Consider the following 23504-nt stretch of genomic DNA (forward strand, 5'->3'; position numbering starts at 1 on the left):
ATATATATATATATATATATATATATATATATATATATATATATACACACACACACACACACACACACACACACACATATATGTATATGTATATATTTTTTTATGTGGTGCTTAGGATCGAACCCCATGCCTCACACCTGCTAGGCAAGTGCTCTGCCCCTGAGCCATAGCCCCGCCCTATTCTTGGTTTTTCATTCCCAATCACCACTGCTGACATCCAGCACTGTGGCTCTGCCCTCTGAAACTGCCCAAGCAAGAGAGGGGACTAATGGGGCTGCAGAAATGTCTGTGACTAAAATGAGCAGAATCTTTAGAAGTTGAAAAGTCAGGTGGCTATGTGGTTTCTTCATTCATTCCAAATCTATCTTTCATCCTTTCAAACAAAAATGTTGTTTACCCCCTGAACTGACTCATGCCAGGCTCTCAGTAAAACATCTCATAAAACTTAAAGAGTCAAGAGACTGTCCTCAAAAGTCCCCACATTGAGCAGGGCCTGGTGGCACACGCCTGTAATCCCAGCAACTCAGGAGGCTGAGGCAGGAGGACTACAAATTCAAGGCCAGCCTCAGCAACTTAGTGAAGCCCTCAGCAACTTAGTGAAACTCTGTCTCAAAATAAAAAGGGCTGTGGGTGTAGCTCAGTGGTTAAGCACCCCTGGGTTTAATCCCTGATACAAAAAACAAAAAACAAAAGGCCCCATATTGTATGATTCCATGTATATGAAATGTCCAGAAGAAGTGAATCCAGAGACAGAAGAAAGTGGGTGAGTGGTTCTGAGGGGTGGGGAGCTGGGTGACAGGGGCTACTGCTGAACAGGCGTGAGGTGTCCTTCTAGGGAAATTAGATAGTGTTGATGTTTGCACAACACTGTGAATATTTAAAGGCCACTGAAACACACAATTTAAAATGGTTAAATTATAAATTTGATGTCATATGAATTTTATAGCAATAAGCAAAAACGTGGCTTGTCTTACCTTCCTTCCAGAGGTTTTCTATAACCATTCAAGCAGCTTCATAATCACAATATTGAGAACTGAAAGGTACCGTCCTTTTTAAAGTTGGGGGACGACTAGCCCAACATCACAAAGGGACACAGAGGCAAAACTGCATCTCCTCGGACAGTGGGACATCCTGACTCCGCTGTCAAAGGAGACTGCGTGGATTGGGTTCACCATGGACGACACAATCCAATTCAAACACCTCTTAGGAGCTGCCAGTAAAATGCTCGGGAAATAGCTGGGCACGCTTAGGCAAGACAGCCACAAGGACACCTCACAGACAGACCTTCCTGAGACAGGGACAGCAACGAGACTCCAAAGCAGCTTGCATTTCAGTAGCATGATCACCCACGGAGTGAGGGTCACATTCAGTCAAGAGAATCATTGTAAGTATTGAATTTGAAGATCTGATACCTCTGAAACTTTTCACAAACTCTGCTGAAATAAGAAATACTTCTGGTTTTTTAAAATGAATTCTTGATTTTCAAAAGAATGCTATGGTCCTGGGTGGACAAAGTCAGGTATCTTGAAGCTTCATCTAATCAAATCTGATTCAGTAATAATTTTGAGGAGTTATTTGGTACAGCTCTTCATATTTTGTTTGTGGGCCACATAATACATAAACAGCCAAGTGCAGACACGTATGCATGTATAAATACATTGGTGTCCTGTGGGAGGGAGGGTGTAAATCACTCGGTATTTCTTTTTTCCATGAGTCTATTACTGAACTAGGCAGATGCAACAGCCTAACACCTTTAATGGCCAAACATCCAAGAAAGAAAATGATTAAGACACACGCACACACACAATTTTCTTCAAGTTATGGGAAATTAAGGAGACACAAGTGATTGTTCTGAGCTGGCAGGAAAATTGAGGCAACTAGCACAGGTCTGATCAACCACGGAAAGCCCACAGCAAGGACCACGCCGTGACCAGCCACCAGAGATTGAGGATGAGACTTACCCAGAGCGTCCACTGGCAGGGGGCGCACGGTGAGAAAGGGCAGGATACACAATTGACACAAAAAGGAAAACAATACAGTCAAACTGGTATTCGGGCAGCAGCTGTCTTACCTTCTGCTCACGTGTGGGCCGCCCCACTTCATGTCGTGTGGTCAAACCTCACCCACCAAGAGGGGCACATCCTACTTCCCCTTTCCTGCCTGGTCAGCTCACTTCCCTTCTCATCTGAACGCCAGTCTTCCCAGTCAGTAACTGTCACCACTGGGACTAAGGATTTTGTAAAGAGAAATGAAGAATATATACCCAGAAAAGGCCAATTCAGAAGCCTTACAAGAAAACCTTTCAAGTGTAATTTATCATAACTTCAAAAATATCTAGGGACTACTAAGAAATAAAGTTTAAAATGGGATAAAAATTTTAAAAAATTAAAAAACTAAAACTTTAATCTACTGTGTCCCATGTCCCAGAACTGGAATACCTATAAAAACTTAAATACAGTATTAAAAAAGAATATAAATATATTACATTATTAATATAATATCATAATATTAGTATAATAATATATATATATAAGCTCTAGATTATGATTTTCAGCCTACTTTAATGCACCTGTGTCAATTTCATTGAAATATTTGCAGAATTGAAAACTTAAAACTTAATGGGTTACGATATAATGGCACATGCTATGCTGGTGTGGAACTCAGAGTCTACTTATTACATTACAGCATTGGCTTTGCAGGCTCTGGTGGAAAATGATGGATTCAGCTATTTAAAGTTAACATATATTCATTCCAGTTCTCCCTCTCAAAGAAAGTCCCTGATAGATAGACTTTCAGTGTTTATCAATCAAGACAGAAGGATTGACTGTAATTAATTTCACTTTTGCTCTTGTTTGCTATTGTTGCTGGGGATCAAACCAGGGCCTGTGGATGCTAGTCCAGTGCTCTACCACTGAGCTACATCCCCAGCCCAATCCTAAATTTAAATTAATAATTTGGGACTGAGTTAAATGAGAAATAAGGCTACTGACTTCATAAATGGAGGTGGCAAAAGTAGGTAAGCAACTTCAAGTACCTCCCAGTTCTGATCCTCTCTTACCTCCAGGACCCCAAAGGCAATGAGCAGATACAAGAGGGATGGAGTGGTACCACTCAGGGCCTAGGGCTGACTGGGCAGCTCCACACAGTTTCTGCAACTTCCTGTTGCTTTGTCCCCTTACCTATTGACAAGGCTGGCTCTGCCCTGTGCCCCCAACCCTGTCTGTGCACCATAGCAGAATCTCCGGAGGTGGCATGCCACTGTCCCTATCCAGCCCCTACTCCTACCCATGTATACCACTATAAGAGGTCACACAGGCTGGCCTCAAGAAAGTCAGGCACGTTGCTGCAGCTGGAGCATGCCCCAACTCACTTTCAAGTGATTTGGGGCCAAGTGGTGGCCCACACCTATAATCCCAGAGGCTTGGGAGGCTGAGGCAGGAGGATAGAGTTCAAAGCCAGCCTCAGCAATGGGGAGGTGCTAAGCAACTCAGTGAGATCCTGTCTCTAAATAAAATACTAAATAAGGCTGGGGATGCAGTTCAGTGGTTGAGAGCCCCTGAATTCACTCCCTGGTACCAAAAAATAAATAAAATAAAATGATTTCAGGATAAAACCTAACGAAAGACAAACCATTTAAAAGTTTTTTTAATGGAAATATTTAAATGACTTTGTATTACAAACTACCACCCTCTAAAGTTAACAAAAAGAGTCAAAGAATGTGATAAAAGGTGATTTTTGTAGAGTAAGAAGAGTAAACGAGCTGTTCATAAATATCTCACCCTGTATGATGTGTTTACTAGAGTCGAGGGTGGTGCTGAAACCAGGCTGACGTGCACAAAGGCATGAGAAATTTTCCAAAGGAGAGTCAGAAGAATTTCTAGATCAAAGATCATAGTTTTTGAAAAAGGTATAGTAAAAAATCTAAACAACGGGCTGGGGTTGTGGCTCAGTGGTAGAGCGCTTGCCTAGCATGTGTGAGACACTGGGTTCAATTCTCAGCACCGCCTATCAATAAATAAAAATAAAAGTCCATTGAAAACTAGAAAATAAATATTTTTTTAAAGATCAATCAAAACAAAACAAAAACCCTGCTTTATACATTCCTGAGAATATATTAAAAAGAAAAATGATTATTTGGCTATAAGTCAGATTCAGTTCTGTTAGGACAAACAAACAAACAAAAAATGTATCCAAAGTCTTCATTCCATCCTAACATGCTAACATTTTATAATCTAAGAGTTCAGGAATCAGGGCTGCTTGTAATCCCAACAGCTCAGGAAGCTGAGGCTGAGGCAGAAGGATTTAAAATTCAAGGCCAGCCTCAGCAATTTAGCAAGGTCCCAAGCAACTTAGTGAGTCCCTGTCTCAAAATAAAAAATAAAAAGGGCTGGGGATGTGGCTCAGTGGTAAAGCACACGGGGGTTCAATATCCAGTACAAAAAAAAAAAAAGATTGCAGGAAACTGGCCCTTGATGGAAATGAACCAGATGATTCAAGAGGTTTTCTAGCACAAAGGAAAACTTCAGCTAACCGACCCCCAAATAATCAAAGCCTTCAGATTTCTTCTGGTCCTTTCAGTTGTGGTGTTTCATTCCAATCATGGGTCACATGCCTGCTAAGAGAACACTCCACAAGAGTGTGGTCAGAACAATACCTCTGGTACATTCTGGAAGGCTACGTCTACTTCCAGACATATGCAAAGATGAGCACCTGGCCCCAAAATGTACTTACACATTTTAGGAAAAAATACATTTATAAAGAAAAGAAATAGGATCTGGGCCTGTAATCCCAGCTACTTGGGAGGCTGAGACAGAAGAATCGCCAAGTTCAAGACCAGCCTGGGCAACAACACAGAGCAAGACTCTGTCTCAAAATAAAATTTTAAATTAAAAATGAATAAATAAAAGATCATCTTCTGATTGTCCCTTGAAGTAACCAGAAAATCATCCAGAACCTTGAAAGCTACAGATATGACTGATTTTGTAGACAGGAGTCCACTATCTGAAAAGGACGTGGTGCCTGAGATGGCCAAAAAGACAGTTGCTCCAGAAGCCCCTGATCACAGGCTGCAGTCCCTCAGCCTCAGGCCCAAGTGCCCCCAGGAAACCTCTCAACTCAAGGCCAATTATTCCCAAGTCCCAGAGCCAGACACATTTCATGTTATGCACAGCCCAGGACCCCGTCTGGCTCCAATGGGCATCTTGTTATCCTCCAGGCAGCCTGAGCCAGGGCTAGGCACGTCTAATTGCCAGAAACTTCCTTTTATGTTGCACTGTGAGCAACCTATCAGGCTTCACCCAGAGGTCCACATTCTGCTAACTGGACAATGCCAGTAATTCTGAGTGGCAGGCAAGGACCCTTTTGCTTTCATGCAGAACTTAGATAAAAGGGTTATTTCTGCAGCCAGAACTTAAGGCCTCTGAAAAGAGAACTCCAGGAAGCTAAGGGAAAATAGCCTCTCTTTCTTACCTCATCCTTTTCACCAAACGCTGAGACCTTTCTAAGCCTACACATCTCTCCTGGCCCTTCTCTCTGAGCCCATTAATCCCTCCTATCTCTAAAGTGCCAAGATGTCAACGAGAAGAACCAGCCCACTCTTCACAGGGACTCAGAGCTGATGAGATTTGGTAGCAATTTTGTTTACCAACATTCACCTTTAGACTCACTAAGGTGTTACTGGCCACAAACCCTATTACTTGTCCAACACGAGCTCCCAGGGGCCCTCATTAGATGGAATGTAAATCTGAGACACTCCAAACCAGAAAAACACATCCCAAAGAAACCACTGGATCTGAAGGGGACTGGGAATCTGACTGTGGGTGAAAATCCATCTGATTTAATTCTGAAACAGGCTTATGGCTTTTGTAAGAATTGAGAGAGGGAAGGGACTTTTTTTCTTAATGTCAAAGCTTAAATCCTTCATCTAGACATCACCTCCCCTGACCCAACACCTTCCACCATTCAGTATCCCCAAATGCATTTTCTTTTAAATCCAAATGAGACCTGGTGGTTTAGGAAAGAGAAAATTGGGTTTGGGTGATCACTACCTATAAAGGTTGGTATCACAAATTAATACTATATACCACCCACACAGCAGCGTGAAGGAAGAATACCATTTTATCAGTCAGGATGCAGCAGATTCAAAAACTTGGTATCAAGAAGAACAGTCTGGAAGGAATATCCCCTTCTCCACCTCCTGAGAAAATCCCTACATTCTAGGCCTTTCTAACATGAATGCTTGCAAAGTGGATTTAGCTCGATTTTTCTGCTCTGGGGAGCAAAGGTCATGGATGTGACCCTCCATTGGTTTGAGAGTGATGTTAAACAAGGAGGCAGAGGGAGGGGACCCTGCATCACCTAGTTCCCCTTACTGGTGAGCGACTAAGCTCCTCCCTCATGAACACCCTGGAAAATCCCCCAAGCGGCAGTGACTCCGGCCCCTGCTGCAGCCATCCCCAACACTCTCCCAAGAATTAATAGAGGGTTTCGGAGATTATAGGCTGTGAAAGATGGAGGAGAAAATGACATGATTTCTGTAATAATTACTATAGAACATTTGCATAAAGCTTTCTTTGCATTCTCCCAAGGCTTCCAAGAAATTTGTAGCTTTCATTACAAAGCACAGTAGGCATGGAAGCCGTCAGATTTTGAAGACAAAGGTAGGGGAAGGAACAAGTCAAGTCCGGCTTGGCAGGGGCTTCCAATTCACACGCAGTCTGCACTTAGAGAGCTTTAACTCGGATAGGTCCTACTTGCCCCTATGGGTTCTCCAGGGCCATCAGACACTAAGTCTACGAACAGAACACCTGCTTTGAAGACGGATCCAGCACCTGTTCATGTTTTCTCAAAATGACAACATCAATGACAAAATTTTCGGAGTTACCTTTTTTTGCTTTCTTCTGCAGTTTCAGTGTATCTGAGGACTTCTTTTTTATCTCTTGGCGAGCCTTTTTGTATTCTAAGAGAAAAAAAGAATATTCAATAATTTTACTACTTTGCTCCACAGAAAGTATTTTAGGAACAGCCATTGCCTTCCTCACAGGGCACACAAACTCCGACATGCAGTAAACAGCTTTGTGGAAATACACTATGAGGAAAATCCCACGCTGACATTTTACCACAGAGAGGTTATTAACATGAGAAACCATGAAATGGGGCTGGGATGCACCTCGGTGAAGAGCGCCTGCCAGGGTTCAGTCCCCAGGACTGCAAAAGCAAAAGTGACCACCACAAAATGCATGCCGTCTTGCCCTATGGTGCCAGCTTTGAGGACAGACATCATTTGGGTCCATTTTAATTAAAAAAAAAAAAATCACAATTTCTCTGCTCGAGGGTCAGGAAAGATTTTTAATCTTATTTACTTTCCCAAGGCACAAAGCGTACAGAGACACATTTGTGGAAGGAATAAACAAACCATGGCCAGAACAGCTCTCCTAAAGCCCAGCTCGGTCCCTGTCCCTCTCCTCGGTCCTGCCCCCCCCCACCCCCCCGGCCTGGCAGCCTGGGCAGGTTCCTGCTCTGCTCTGACGCTGTGCTGTCTTCCCCACCTCTCTGCAGAGCTTGCTCACTGGGCTGGAGAGGTCACCTCCCCAGCTGCCCCAAGTTCAGGGTGATGAAACTATGTCTGTCCATTAGGATTCCTCTCAAAACAGCACCTCGATGTCTAATTCCTCCACCAAACTCGTGGCTGGCCACCTTCAGCTTCTGCAGCCCCCTGCTCTCTCCCTGCCCCATCCTGGACCCTGCCCTCAGTTCTCATCTTCCCCGAGGGAAGCAGTAGTGACTTGGTCTCCTCTGCCCACCCTGAGGCACCAGGTGCAGAGTGAGTGACAGGTGCTGCTACCAGGCATGTCTTCTCAGTGAAATCTGAGCTGAAAATGTGAAAACTGCTCTGCCACCAGCCTGGGGGTTGGCACCTGCCCCCCCACCACTGGTCCAGACACAGGCCAGCTAGCAGGGGTGCAGAGCCTGGCAATGGTCTAAATTCAGTCAGGCCTAGGCTCTGTATCAGCCTCAGGATGTGAATCCCTCAGGGAAAACGGGGAAGCATTTCTCTGTGTCTACCTGGGATGGGGGCGGGGGAGTATTCAGTTAAAATCAAGGGACCTTGGTTGTCCTGGATGAGAGATGAAGCAGAGCTCCAAGAGTCCTGCTGCCTTCTCCCCGCGGGCTCAGCAAAACCGCCCTTACAAAAGCTTTCCACATCCAATTTTGAAGTCTTTGCTATCAAATCAGCTTTGCAGGACTACCAAATGTGCACACTGAATAAAGAGGTAGCCTGGACACAGGTGGGAAGGTCAAATGGAAAACATCAACTTTTTCCTTGTCTTAAAAAAAAACAACAACAAAAAAAACAAAACAAAAACAAAAAACCTTTCCGATGTTTGTTTGTTTCTTTCTTTCTTTTTCTTTTTTTAATCTAATGGAGGTAAAGAGACACATCCAGGGAACCTAAGAGAAAGCAACCATGCCTTAGTTAATACACGTATTTGAAGGACAGTAAATCCTTCCAAGGTGTCGGTCTCACTAACTTCAAGTGATTGTATCAAACACAAGAGCTAGTCCCAGATGGGAAGTGCCACTGGGGGTAGATCTTAAAGAAGGAAATTTTTTTTTAATGATAACTTTTAAGAGAAATATGAGATGCTATTTTCTCTATTAAAGGTGAATCAAAACTTTTAAAAATGTTGGGGTGGAAGGGTCAAGGATTTTATATTAACTTTTTATATGATTGTTAAATATCTGGCTACTGTATCCACACTTAGGAAATTTCAACAACACAAGTCTTCTCCAGTCCCTTCTTTTATCAAAATGATTGGCTAAAGTTCTTTAAAAGACTGGTTTTCAATAACAGTGAAGACAGGAACCACAAGAGCCCATCAGCTGTGATTAATATATTTTATAGGACATACAGATCTATTTATTGTTTTTGTGGTCCCAGCGAGTACAAAGACATGGGACACAGTATGGACACGGCAGCTCTAAGTGCGTGATTGATGGATGTGAGTGAATGTACAACTTCCTGGTGGTTACTGACAGCTCTGAGGATGTGGAAGAAGGTCCATTTCATAGCCCAAAACAAGTGAAATAAACCATCCCCATGGCTGCAAAGAGCCACCAAGAGTGGTCCATCCGTGTTCCCAGAGCACTGGTTGGTCTTCACTAGGGCCCACTTTGCCTTGAACAGGGCTGATCTGTTCCTGTACTATTAGATTCCATGCCCGTCTTTCTGCAGACCCCCCAACATTTAGCACACACAGAACTCAGAATGACCCCAACACGGGATGAGGCCTTATTATCAAACAGTCTTTGGCCTGTGCAAAAAGAACACAAAACACTCGCTTGGAAGAGTAGCAGTGCTACTTCCTCTGCAGATTACACCTTGCTCCTTCTCCTGCTTTCAAGGTCCCCAGTGATTAACTAAACCAGTTAGTGAAGACTTCTCTCTCTAGAGACAGTACAGGGAAGGCCCAGCTCTGAGCAGGTGACCCAAGGTAAGCTTTTATCATTGGAGTCTTGGCTTTCAAAATGTTCTGAAATGCCTTAAGTATAAATGTTTGGCACTGAAGCCTGCCATTATAATTCATTTTAATTCAGCGGATGGCACTGCCACCAAGAATTCAGGCTATCAGTGGAGTGATACTGCACGCCAGGAAATATCTCACAATGGGATCACTTTGGACTGCTCGTCTCCTGACACAGGAGAAGCAGGGAAAGAGGGGCCCAGCCCTGTCACCAGGCAGCAGCTGGCAACATCCACAGCTCTTCGCACTGCGCTACGAGGCGTCAGACCTCTCGCCCTGTACCTTTTGCGTGGTCTTTGTCCAGCTGATTGGCCACTTTCTTCCATTCTTCCATCTGTTCTTGCAGTGGATTTATCAGACAATCAATTAAAGCACTTTTATCCAAAGAGAAAAAAAGGAGAAATTAAATAGATACATTCTGTTGTCAAGACTTACATTTGGTTGTCAAAACAAATCTAAATCACAATTCCTTGAAGCAAGCAAAGGCTGCCTAGTGAGCTGACATTCACTCAGAACTCCACAGCTTGGGAACAGCCTGGATGCTTGCTTTCTAATGACTATTGAGAGGCTACATACACGTCAGTGGCTGGACTGACCCCTCTTCTCACTTCCCAGCTGTGTTCCAGCAATCAGATTAACAAGCCAGGTTGCAGAACACGGGCATCTCACCTCTGACTGCATATCAAGAACCACCCAAAAGCAAAGACACCTGGGTCTCAAGTGGCCCTTTGTAAAAACCTTGAGGGTGGGGACCAAGCATTACTTAGTTTTAAAAGACCTAACAGTTCTGATGTGCATTCAGGATTATAAATCATGATGTACACTAATTGTGCACAGCCTGGAGAAAGAGACCCAGAAAACTGTAGGTCTGTACTGCTGGCTTCTAGATCATCAAGAAGGGAAGATATCTCCAGATGTCCTTCTTTTATTCTCCCAAACAGAACTGTGAGATGCTGCTGAATTGGCTGATCTCCTTGGGGGATCATGTCCATTTTCATTTGAATATTGGTGACTCCAGATCCCTATGCCAGCCCCTGCCATTTCTCTAGGACCCTCTGGCTCCCCAACTGACAGGAGAGAAGGTGAGACCCATGCAGCATTCCAGAGATGATCTGAAGGGAAGTGCAGGTCCCTAGGGCAGGGACCTGGCCCATGGCTCTCAGCTGCATCTGGAGTACCTAGACCAGCACCCAACAATGCTTATTCAATGAATGAGCAGGACCAGGGGAAGGCAAGGATGTGGGGCCCTAAATGCTATAGGGAGACCATTCTGCGAAAGGGGTGATACTGTACACATCACTGCCTCCTTCCCCTGAGATCAGCAAGGACATTATGGATTGAGGTAAAACATGCTCCTCACCTGGAAAACTGCCTCAGCTTGGCTTCAATGCTTCTGTGCCTCATGCACATCCTGGTGAGAGCTGAGCCGATCTCCCTGGTACCACCTGAAAAATTAACAGATAAAACTGAGAGACTGCTTACAAGCAGGAATCCCTGAGATCTTTGTAGGAACTTTAAAAAAAGCCCAGATTTTACATCATAAAACCTAAGCCACTGCCCCCCAAATGTCTCATCACAGACATGTGTACGTGTATATAAACCAAATATGTACACATATGTATGCATGGTGACATGCTTGTATGAGGCCAAACTAAGGCTGTGGTTAGTCTGTATGATACTCTGGTATTTCCTATTCTATCTAATGCACATATATTTTTATAAAGCTGATTTTGCTTCAGAAATAAACTTTACAATTCATGAATGGGACCTGTAGTTGAAACAAACACTTCACATATAAGATGATCAAAACAGCATCTGACATTTAGGGGAAAGCTAAAAGTCGATTTTTGTGCCCCCATTTCTGGCCAAATAATCCTCTTAACATTATCAAGAGCAGTTAAGAGCCTCTCCAGTTAATTATTTCAAGATACATGTTCGGAAATGCAAGCCATTCAGAGAACAGCAAGTTAACGCAAAATGAAGCCACAGAACATTTCTGAGTGTTTTGGGCCACTCCAGTGACAAAGGTCTTCAAGCCCAGCCAAATATGGAAGGTAGGGGCCGCATAGTTTGATTTTCCCAAAACTCCTGCCCTACTTTCCCTTGGGGCACACCCTTCCTTTCCCCTTCTTAGGAACAATGCTCAAATCAGCACTTCCCTGGGTATAGGGGGAGCCTCTGTGATCTCAGATGGCAGTCACTCACTGGAAGGAGCAATTACAAATGACAGGAAAACACGGGCGCTTGTGAAACTGGGGGAAAGAGTCAAATAAAGCACTCCCTTTTCAAGATAAGGCCTTCCAGGGAAAGCCTCAGAAATTATATCAGTTTCTACCAAGTCGAGACCATAGAAAAAAGTCCCTCTTTTATAAGTGCACGTGACGTTAGGGGTTTTATTTTGCTCTGCCCTGTCTTCTACAAATGGCAACTTGGTGCTTCAGTTCCACCTGCTTTCCCTTTTATTCTGGAAAACTAACAGGTTTCTACAATCAAATACTACTAATAATAATAGTGACACATATTAAATGCGAATATTTCCATATCTCCTTTTAGCCTGAAAAGAGAAGCTTTCCCAGGGCAATTCTTCCCCTCCTCTACAACAGGGTCTCCCCACCTCAACTACTGAATTTGCCCATGGAGCTGTCCTGGGCACTGTTAGATGGCAGCAGCCTTCCCATCCTGTACTCCCTCAGATTGGTGGCTCTTAGAAATGTCCCTAGATAGTGCCAAGTGTTCCTGGGGGGAAATCATCCCTTGATGAGAATCACTGCTATAAAAGAACCTAAGCAAGAAGTAAATGTCACTCGAGGCTGACTTTTTAAGTGTCTAGAAGTCTTTTAAATATTGCAGCCCTTCACTTCCTGGCATCCCCACCCAACAGGCTGGGGAGACCATGATCATCTCTGTATCACCATCAATTCACACCTCTCCACCAGAGAGAGCCAGTAGAGGGCGCTGTTCTCACATGCTCTACCCACCTTCTGGGTGAGCTTCAGGTTGTCCAGAGCTTTTATTGCTCGTTTATAAGCAAGAATAAGGACTGCTTTATCCCCAAGGAAATAGCTCCTTTTTTTTTTCCCAAGGCCTTCATTTGATTAAAAGTTAATAACCTGGCCACAGAAGGAAATTGGCACACTCATTCATTGCTGGTGAGAGTGTAGACTAATACTATCCTGGAGGAAAATTTGGTAGCATCTATCAAGAAAATGCCTTAAAAAATATGCACCCTCTTTGACCCAGCAATTCTAATCGTAGAATTTAACCTGAGGAAATAATTAAGGGTGAGAGAAAATCTTTACCTATGAAAGTAGTCATCGAAACGTTGTTTACAACATCAAAAGACTAGAAACCCAATCTCATTATAGGGATCTGGTTAAATAAACTGCAGAACAGAGGCACACAATGGAATAGCACGCAATCACCTAAAATGTTAGAGAATAATCACTTAAAATGTTAGGTATAAAAAGGTATGCCAGTATTTAGGACTTCCTGGTACTGATCTTAGAACCTGGAAACTCATTTAATCCTTGCTAGATGCCTAGTTGTGCTGGTATTGTTGTTATACCCATTTTACAGGCCAGAAAAGCGCTTCAAACAACTTGTCCTAGGTCATATGGCAGTAAATGAGATTCCACCAGACTGAATCTCCATAACTGGTGCATTTATCCATTCAGCTTAATACAGACAAAGAAGATAGGAAGGGCACAGTGGAGAACAAACACCACACCAAACCTACCCCTCTACACACTATTATGGACATTAGGGCTTGCTATAGCCAGCTCTCAGCCAGTCCTTTGGTTCTTGAACCCAGAACTAACTTGTGGGACCCCAAGGACTGAGCTCCATCTTGGTTAAGCTGCTTTGGAGAATGCTGGAAGTTAATAATCTATGCTCTTTTTTACCCTCAAGAAAGAATTAGAAGGTTGGAAAACATCACCTCAAAGCCCGGGTCCCCCACTCCATTCCTCTGCCCCATTACTTCAGTTACCTTCCCAGATATTTTCATAGACTTATTTCATCCCCCAGACAGCCCACGGCTTCCCAGAAGCAGTTGGGCTACGGGGTGTAACAAGTCATTTCTGAACACAATGTGCATGTGCCCTGCCCCTGGGCCTCTGCAGAACAGGAAACCCTACAAAGGACAGGAAATGAAGAACTGCAGGGAAAACATCCCAACAGCAGTGTCTCCGTCCAACTGGCATGAGGGCTGGGGCAGAGGACGACCCCTGTGCACCCAGGACCAGAGCTGGACTCTGCTGATCTCAGCAACACAGGATACCCTAAAAATAGGTCTCAGTGTGCAGTGCTTAACAATAGCCCTGCTCTCCCGGCACTCCCTAGAACTTAAAAAAACACCAATCAGCAGGTTTGAATGGGAGGAAACCAGCCACAGCTACAAAGACAGGGAAAGCATCTGGAAGAGGCTCGACTCGATCGTGAGAATATTTATGGAACCAGATCACTGGCTGAGGCGCTCGGCCACTTGTGAGGGAGGACAAGATCTTTATGGTTCTGAATTCCCAGTACCCAGCGCTGGGATATGAATGAACTGATATTCGCCATTTTAGAGCAAATCACCAGGCTGGGCCTACCTGGAGGCCGGACCAGAGACTGGTTTGTCTTTTGTTTATTCCCTACATATGTGTCTACCTTCTACACTATATACACCATAAAAGGTTCTAAATAAATAGGAGATGCTTGATCTTAGAAATGGTCTATATAGATTCAAGGTCAACCTCCACAAAAGATGGTATTTTAGTTGGTGCAGTAAAGTAGCACAAACTTAGTGGCTAAAAGCAACACAGATTTATTATCCTACAGTTCTAAAAGTCAGAAGTCCAATACGGGTCTTAACCGACTTAGATCAAGGTACGGACAGAACTGTGTTCCTTCTGGGTCTGCAGGGAGATCCTTGCCCTTATGAGCTTCCAGAGGCTTCCTCCACTCCTTCGCTCACGGCCCCTTCCTCCATTTTCAGTCCACAGGTGTGGTATCTTCTCTCTTTTCTACCTCTTCTCTGACCCTCCTTTGGTCCTTACCTGTCCTCTAACTTATTCCTGGGCCACCTCCGCATGAGAAGTCTTGTCATTATACTGGACCCACCGGGAAGATACGGGATCATGTCCCTGTCTCAAAGTCCTTAACTGAATCACCTCTGCAGAGTCCCTTTGCAGATGCGACTTATAAGAGAGTGTGTTCCCAGGTCCTGGGGATTAGGACCCGAGGGTTATTGGGGTGCACTGTTCTGCCTGCCCAGCAGGAATAAGAGCTGTGAATCTGGAGCCTGTGGGGAGGCCTGGGTCTCCAGCAACCGTCCATCCAGAGGATGCCAATTCCACCCTGTTGGGAGAGAGGGCAGCTGGAGGGGCTGCTGGGGAAAGTCCCCAGATCTGGTGAGAAACACATCAAAGAGACCCACAGGATGTGAGCCAGGAAGCAGGCTGCCTGCCCCTGCAGCACACCAGCTTTACGACCTTAGCATGAGGCTGGACAAAGAGAACCCGAGTCCCGGGAAAGCTCTCCTGGACCCTGCCTTCCCCCTGAGCCTGAGCACCCTATTTTGCAAGAACACACATTTCCTTATTTTTAAGGTCATTTTGATTTGGTTCTGTTTCTTGCCAGCAGAAAGGAGAAGAGGGGAGGGAGCAACGTCCTCCCTGCTTCCTCCCTGAAACAAACATCTCTTGCTAAAGAAGTGCCCATCAGCGATCCAATGCAGCTGCTTAGGGACGCACGCATACGTTACGGACAACACCTTGATATTTTTTTAATGTGGTACCTGTCAGAACTTTCTTCCATAATAAACAAAGTCTTCTGTAATGAAGTAGCATAAAACCAGACAATGATCTAAATGGGATGATCGGTAGATTGGTAGAAATCAGAAAGTAAAAATGTCCTAGGACAGGACTATGGAAGTATGAATGCTGAGGCCCAACCCTATGCACCATGCACAGGAAGATTCTTACAAGTCCCCCAGGTGCTTACTGAATGTTACATTAGCTTCCTAGAGCTGTGTAACAAAGAGCCCCAGACACTGGGAACAATCACAATGCATTCCTCACAGTTCTGGAGGCTCCAAGTCTGAAATCGAGGTGTCACCTGGACCTCGCTCCACCTCAAGCCTGGAGGGGAGACTCCTTCCTGCTTCCCATGGCTTTAGGCTCAACCACTCTCATATCTGCCTTGTGATCACACCACCTCCTCTGTGTGCTGAGTCCCCACAGGACATACATGCTCTGTGTATGTGTCTTTAAATTTCCTTCCTCTTATAAAGACTCCAGTGTCCCTGCCTGAAGACCCAACTGCATGGCCCCATCCTACCTGAGTACATCTGCAAAGACCACTGGTCCAAACAGTCACCTTCGCGGGTTCCAGGGATTAGGACTTCCACATGTCTTTTGCGGATACACAAGGCAGCTCATGACGATTATCTACCAAGTGGCCAGGACTAAGTGACTTCAAAGGTAATGAAGACAAGGACTTCGTCCTGGAGGGGCTCACAGACTGGATGGGGGGATATGCATAAAATGACACAGAGAGCTGGGTACGTGGCACACACCTGGGACCTCAGCAACTCAGGAAGCTGAGACAGNAAAAAAAAAAAAAAAAAAAAAAAAAAAAACAACAACCAGTGCAGGGAGGAGCCCCGTCTTCACATCAACCCATTTAACAAGGAAAAAGGCTGACGCCCGGCAAAGGGCCCCAGAACTGGTTCGCAGCAAAGCCAGGTCCAGACCTGCTTGACTGACACCAAAATATCCTTTCCCACTATGACAAGCTGGGGACATTCCTGACTGAGGACAAAGAAGCACGTTAAGGTTGCAAACAGAATCCAAATTGTTTCTGTGCGTATTTTTGGAGGGCGGGAAGGAAATAGGGAGAGCAAAGGCCACAGTCACTGTTCCTTCCTCCCAGTTTCCATGTGGCTGAACCTTCTGTTCGACTTGTCCGTCAAGTGGCACTGTCCTGCCCCTCCACGGGGCATCTTGTGCAGTGGCTGCCATCCCTCTGCACAGCAGGACACCAGTGGGCGGCAGTCTGGCCTCCAGCGTGGGCAGGGCAATGAGACCCAGAACGTGTTCTGTGGGGCGGGCTGCTGCCGCTGCAGAGGAGAGCAGACGGAGAAGCAAGACGTGGAACCCCTTTGGTGGAAGTTCAGGGGCACAATAAGTCACTGTGAGTCGCAGCTGTCCCTCGGAGGGCTGATATTGTTGGAAGGCTAATTAGGATCAGCGAGAACCTCGGGTAGACGCTCATTTTACAGACAGGGCAGGGCCTCTCGACCTCAGCTCTGCTGACATTTGGACCAGATCTTTCTTTGTTGTTGAGAAGGATCACTTCTGTGTCCTGGGAGCCACAGGCTGTTCCACAGCATCTTGGAAAACCCCGTCCTTATCCATCGTGACAACCAGAAGCGTCTCTACACTTCCTAATGTCCCCCTGGGTGCTCCTGCTAGGAAGCACTGGAACATGTCCTCTTTCCACACGGAGGAGTCGCTGATAGAGCTGGACCTGGGAAGCCAGGAGCGCTGTCCCCAGCTGTCACAGCAGCCTCCCCGCAAATGCTCATCACAGAAGCCACCAAGCCATTAGGCTCCCTGCCTCCCCCAGCCTCGTGAGCACAGAGGTAACAGGCATGGCGTGTTCCCGTAATGAAGAAAATATCCCACTTGCCATTAAAGGAACATTAATTTAAAGACACAAGACTGATGTTCCCCACAGTCAACAGGCCCTCCCTCCCTCCACAGCCTTGGGGACACATTAATTGAACTAGAGGCAGCTTATGTTCAAGTCCAAAATAAAGAAAATAACCAAGTAACCACAGGAGGGAGCCCAAGAGCCCACACCAGGCGGCATCTGAAGGGCAGAGACCCTGTGGAGCTGGGAAGAGCTCCTTCCTGGGTGGGAGGAGAAGGGAGGAGAAGGGGACGGGGTAAGAAGGCCCTCCAACCACCATCAGCCAACAATGAGCAGCCAGCCCAAGACTTCTCTGAAGATCTGTGACCTCTGACACAAATCAGGAGCCCGGCACACCTACCCTGAGAGCTCTCGCCTCCTCTGCCCCTCACTGGGTACAGATGGGTACCTGTGCTAAACACAGGGGCGTACCTCATGGCACAGGTGACACTGCTGGCTTTGTTCAAAGGATGCAAGAGAGTAAACGTAGGGTTCCTGGATACATAACTAACACACACTCCAAATGTACCAAGTATGGGGGTAGGTGCCCCAGGGACACCAGGGATCTCTTCCAAAACTCATCTGTTCCACCCACACCACTTACTTGTCGGGGTCAGTCACCCCTTATCTCCCATCGACCTCCAGGAGTCTGAGGGGTCTCTTGGAAGCTGTATCCCCATCTCTCTCCCCTCCTTGCCACATGCTTGAGTGACATGCAGAGCCTAAGTGGCCTACAAGCCACAGAGTTCTGTTAGCAGTGGTGTTCCCACTATGGCTAATCCTGAATCTTGGCACACTCCTCGATGTCTCCTGCACTAGCAGGAGAATAAGCAGCTCAACCAAAAGGGTTTGCCCTGCTGTCCCTTGTCATCTGTGTTGCATAAATCACACCCGAAATGCATCAACGATGATCTCCAGTTTGGGCTTCTTGTAAAGCCATCTGAGCATCCTAGATTTTGACCTCTTTAATCCACAATCTTTTTTCTTTTCTTTTTTTTTTTTTTTCCCCTGTAGTGTCAGGATCAAACCCAGTGTCTCAGGCTCGGCAAATGCTCTACCACTGCGCTACACCCAGCCCCTTCATCCCAGGCTTTTACCAGGGCTTCAATCCAGGCAACTTTTTGATAAAAGTAACTTTCTAAACATTCCACTTCTTTTATAGAAACAACACAGACTGATTTTTCACTCATAGACACTTAGTACCTGACAACTAAATCTCTTAATGATAGTCATACAACTGGCACATACAGATTTGGGAGCACAGGCAGCTGCCACGTGGTTAAGCCTCAGCCCAAGTGGGACAAGTATGTGACATGCCAGAGGAGCCGCCATCAGAGAGCTGAAGACAGGAGGGGAATATTTTACAGAGAAAATAAGGGGCACTGGCCATCTCAGTGGGTCCATTAAGCAGACCTCTGATGCAGCAATTGTCAGCCAAGCCTTCCAGGAAGGTGAGGCAGTGGCCTCGAGAGCTGGCTTGGCAGCAGCCTGCATCCCTGATGAGGCACCAGCCACCCCACAATCACCCTCTCTCCTCCCGAATCTAATTCCGCTCCTCTCTGAGGAGCTGGCAAATCAGGACTCAGAAGGTGACTTAAAAGTCAAAGGCCATTTCCATGAAAGCCAGAATTGTCCCTTCTTCCCAACATCTCAGCAGACCACCGGGGCTGGGCAGGATCAGTCCAGCGCCTGCCTGGGAAGGTTCCCTTCGTACTCACTGACAGTCACGCATCAGCCAAGCAGATGCTTCCCAGGGCTCGGCCTGGGGTATGGAAAGGGTCATGGTCACCACTCTAGAGAGGTCCTATGCCCTGCACCTACCCCACAGCAGGCAGGCAGCTGCCCTGGCCCCAGACCTGCCTCGGTTGCTCATGCTCACGCTGTGGAGCTGCAGGCAGCTGCCCCCCGCCAGCATCCTTCCAGCCAAGCACAACAGGAAAGTCCCACTGAATCCAGCGCTCCAGACCAGCTCCAGACCATCATGGGACGGGCCTCAGGGCCATTTCTGCCACCACCTGGCAGGCTGTAATATTTTGGTTTCAGGATACCAGGAAACGGTCTCTTTCTCTCCTTCCTCTCGAGCCCATACTCAGAGAGCCCTGAAGTCTTGAGACGCCAGGTGTCTTTTCACCTTGACAGTGGGCTGGAGGGCTGCCCAGGTGCTGTGTCACAAAAGGTGCTCGGCGTGTATCAGCTGCCGCTCTGGCTAGGCTGAGCGGGGCATGGCAGGGCACACCATCTGCTGCCCTGGGGGACACCTGGAGGCCGGCAATTGTCACGGAGCGACAGCTCTGCATGCACACACGTGTGGACAGTGAGCTCGGGCTTGACCTGGAGCTGGGGCCTCCTCCCACAGTCCCTCCCCATCTGTCTCAGGATCCTTTTGTTTTACAGTTAGGTGACCATACACAGTCTCTGGAAAGGAGTGGAAAAGGGCTGCAAAATGTCACCTGAACCTGAGCCTGACTTCTGTAGAAAGAGGGGACAAGGGTCTCATGCCTGGAAAAGTTCAACTGCAGCCCTCGAGCCAACCAAAACCACACTTCAAAGATCTAGTTGGAACTGGGCATGGTGGTGCACACCTGTAATCCCAGAGACTCAGGAGGCTGAGGCAGAAGAATCCCAAGTTCAAGGCCAGCCTGGGCAATTTAGGGCAAAACGAAATAAGAAAAGGAAGGCTGGGGAGGGTGCTCGGTGGGTTCAATCCCTAGTGCTGAAGGAAAAAATTAAAAGATTTAGTCAAAGTGGCAAAATCCGAAGCATCATTAGGTGGACAAGCGCAGTCAGAACAACAAAGCATCACATCAGTAAAGAATGCTTGGCTGCCCTGGGCCGGGGGCCTGCCAGACCTCAGCAAGGGGTGGACACACCTTCTTGGGGGGGTTCTATAAGTGGGTTCCCCAGGCAACTTCCAAGCTGAGACAGATGGTTCCTCTTCCTGGCAACCAAGATACTGGAGTAGTGCAAGAGGTGGTTTCCATACCTACACTTGAGCAATGTTTAGGAAATACCTTAATCTAATAACTATGCTATGAAGCAAGGAGACAGACCCTGTCCTCAGAGCAAACTAAAAAGTCCTCATGTACAGTGACTTGGGAGGCTGAGACAGGAGGACTGTGAACTCAAGGCCAGCCTCAGCAATTCAGCAGCACCCTGTCTCTAAATACAAAATACAAAAAAAGGGCTGGGGATGTGGCTTAGTTAACCAAGCGCCCCCAGGTTCAATCCCTAGTTAAAAAAAAAGAAAATTAAAAAAAAATTTTTAAAGTCTCATGTAAAATTTTCTTTAAGACCTTGAATGGAAAGTGCCTCAGAAAATCCATGGAGCGACAGACCAGCAGCTGCTCCTTACGCTCGCCTGGGCAGGCGGCTCCCATCCTCCTGCTCGCTCTTGCTTCTCGGTTCCCAGAACCTCCTCTCTGCTCCTCTGCCACGTGTTTGTGAGGCAGCTGGTTCCCACTCGGGGGCTGTCATTTTTATTAAAGGTCAAAGCAGGCATTCGGGATATTAAGAGCATCAAATTAACAAAGTATGTTTCTTCTACTTCATCAGCATTTTATTTTTCCTTCTGGGCTCAGAGAGACGGACAGTGGGAAGGCGCGGTGCCATCTGATGCCGTGGGTTTGCTTAGCTCCAGGGAGGGGAAGGAGAGCAGCAAAGAGCCAGCTCCAGTCAGGCAGGCCTTCACCTTCGACCATGCCCCTCTCCTCCCTAACCAGACAGTGGTCACACCTAGGCCACCCAGCAGCACCCGATGCCTACGTTAGCCCTGGCGATGGCTCCAAACAAGCCAGACTCCCTGTGCACAGAGGTCACCTGTATGGAACACACACTCTGATGTCAAGGAAACCAAGAGGAGGAGGAGAAGGAGAAGTACATCAAACCAAGCCAATAGGTTCCTTAGGACAGATTTTCAAAAATGAACCCCCACAAAGGAAGCACGATTTCGCTGAGACCACAGTGGCAGTCTTCAAGGAAGGGGAAAATGTGGAGTTTCCTGTTCAGAAACCTGTTCTTTCCAGCTCCGTGTACAGCTGGGTGGTGACCACAGGCGGTGCACTGAGCACTCAGCAAATGCTGGGTGGGGTCGACGTCACACCCAGGCTGGAAGATCCTACAAGCTGTTATCAGATGACAATCTTTCAGCGATCTCCCACTTCTCAGTCTCTCTCACTTCACGACTTTTCATAAAGCAGAGGAAACAAAACCACACACAATCCTACCACCATCTGGCGGCTCCAGCCCACCAAGCATGAGATGCTGGCGTGCATGGGACTGGCAGCCGCAAAGACCAATATTCCTCTTCCTTTGTTGCTGTTTAAAAGCAAAGCGAGAATGAGAACACAAAAACACGGACACGCTCACACGACAGGCACCACAACAGGAGCAGACACATTCCGCCCTCCTTCCGATGGAATGTGCTGGGCTGCAAACCCTGCAGGGGTGTCACCCGGGAAATGCCGCCGGCTCCCGACATCTGACATCTGCCATGGTGAACCCCCACCACCACAGTCTGCCTCTGCCACCAGGGCATAGAAAGGGGCTCCCGGCGGAGCCAAGCTTGAGTGACTGGAGGATGCCAGCTCATGCCAGCAAAGCAGATGTGGCCTGATGCACAAACCACATGTGTCTTCCTGGACCACGGGACAGAACTGCCGGGTAGGGATGCTCGCAGGATCATCTCCCCACAGCCTGCATGCCACGTCAGATAATTTAGAAATGGTGTGGTGGAGTGAGAGCCTGCCACATACATCTCACTACAGGGGTGACCCTAGGCTGACACTCCACAGAGGGAGACCCTCATCCTGTCTCTCTAACTGAGCTTGGGTCTTGTGTTTTCTGTGACCACCTCAAAGTCATCAATCTTTGTGTGTGTGTGTATTTGTGTGTGTGTGATGCTGGGGATTGAACCTAGGGCCTTGTGTATGCAAACAACTGAGCTATTCCCTAGCCCTCCAATATTCTTTTTTTTATTTTATTGCCGCAGTCTGGCTGGGCACACAATCAGGAGCCACCACACAGCTTGTAGATTCAAACAGCAACTCTTTATTCCCGAACTCACACCAGCTGTCTACAATCACGTTCTGGGGAAATCCACGTTCTCTGCCCAAAATCCACCTCCACTGGGCTTCTGTCTCCCAAAAGATACTGTCTGAATCCCGTGAGAACTCAAGGGGAACTCAGGCAGCAGGATACGCCCTATTCTCAGCAGGAATAATCTTAAACCTGGATCGCCCTAAACCCGATTATCCTAAACCGGGAACACCCTAAACTCGGATCCTCCTTGGTCCTTGAGCAAGGTCACCTACATGCAATGTCACTGCAAAATGTCCTATTTCCACGAGTCCTTCCACTAAGCAACATGGGGTACGCTGGCAAGGAAATTGTCATACCTACTTGGCTAATGGCTCCCAGCATTTTATTTTTGTGGAGTAGTGGTGGTGGTACTGGGAATTGAACCCAGGAGTGCTCTACCCTCATGCTGCATCCAGTCCTAATTTTCTTATTTTATTTTAAGCCAGATTCTCACCAAGTTGCCCAGGCTGGCCTTGAACTTGTGATCCTTCTGCCTCAGCTTCCCAAGTAGCTGGGTTTCCAGGTATACACCACCATGCTAGGCTGAAACCTCTAATGTCTAGAATCAGATCATGCTCATGTCACTGGCCTGAGGACTACTTGTTCCTTTAAGTGGCATCTGTACATCCCTGAACTATGTGGACTTCACCCCATCTCAGGAAACAATCTTACTGCTTTCCAAATTATAGGGACAGCTACCTTTGCTGAGTACTGGTAATATAACAGGCAGGAATGTTGTATTTGTTTGTTTAAAAACTTCATGATACTCCTCCAATAGATACCATCATAAGATAGGTATGAGGAGCCTCAGAGAGGTTAGGTGACTTGCCCGAGGTCCCAGAGAATTCAGGATTGGCATCTAGGACTGAGTCCATAGTTAAAACTTTTAACCACTCCATTCTTGAGGACATCTTGCCAACATGTACCACTGACAGAGATGCTGGCAGGCAGGGAAGTCGTATAACTGAGGGAGAATAAGAATCCTTCCGCCTGAACATCTGTTTTAACCAGCCAGATTCAAACCATAGCATGGTAGTGACCTTGCTGGACCATGTCCAGGTGGCTGGTCTGTTCAAGGCTTGGGCCCAGAGTGGGCATGTGCTGTCAGGCCTCAGCATGAGTCACCCCTGCTGCTTCCTGTAGCAGAGGAAGCAGGTTGACTCAGGCAGAGGACCCTTTCCTATTTGCTAGGAGAATGGATTTCCTAAATCACCCCCTCAGCAACTG

At 46.7% G+C, this 23504-nt stretch overlaps 1 protein-coding gene across 14 annotated transcripts in view; it reads right to left on the reverse strand.

The window, feature by feature from the left end:
* Mtss1 (MTSS I-BAR domain containing 1) overlaps positions 1-23504 on the reverse strand; it is a 154757-nt gene that overhangs the window by 25720 nt on the left and 105533 nt on the right. For 8 of the 14 annotated variants that reach the window (XM_048802093.1, XM_048802095.1, XM_015486447.2 and 5 more), the window contains 4 exons: positions 10885-10969; positions 9807-9898; positions 6884-6958; positions 1962-1973 (listed from right to left, as the gene is read on the reverse strand). In XM_048802093.1, coding sequence (XP_048658050.1) covers positions 1962-1973; positions 6884-6958; positions 9807-9898; positions 10885-10969 — 264 coding nt within the window. The remainder of the gene's footprint in view (positions 1-1961; positions 1974-6883; positions 6959-9806; positions 9899-10884; positions 10970-23504) is intronic. The other 6 variants (XM_048802097.1, XM_015486454.2, XM_048802101.1 and 3 more) reach the window with 1 other exon arrangement.

The sequence above is a fragment of the Marmota marmota genome, unplaced genomic scaffold, assembly GCF_001458135.2.
Source record: "Marmota marmota marmota unplaced genomic scaffold, marMar, whole genome shotgun sequence".
Classification (NCBI taxonomy): Eukaryota; Metazoa; Chordata; class Mammalia; order Rodentia; family Sciuridae; genus Marmota; species Marmota marmota.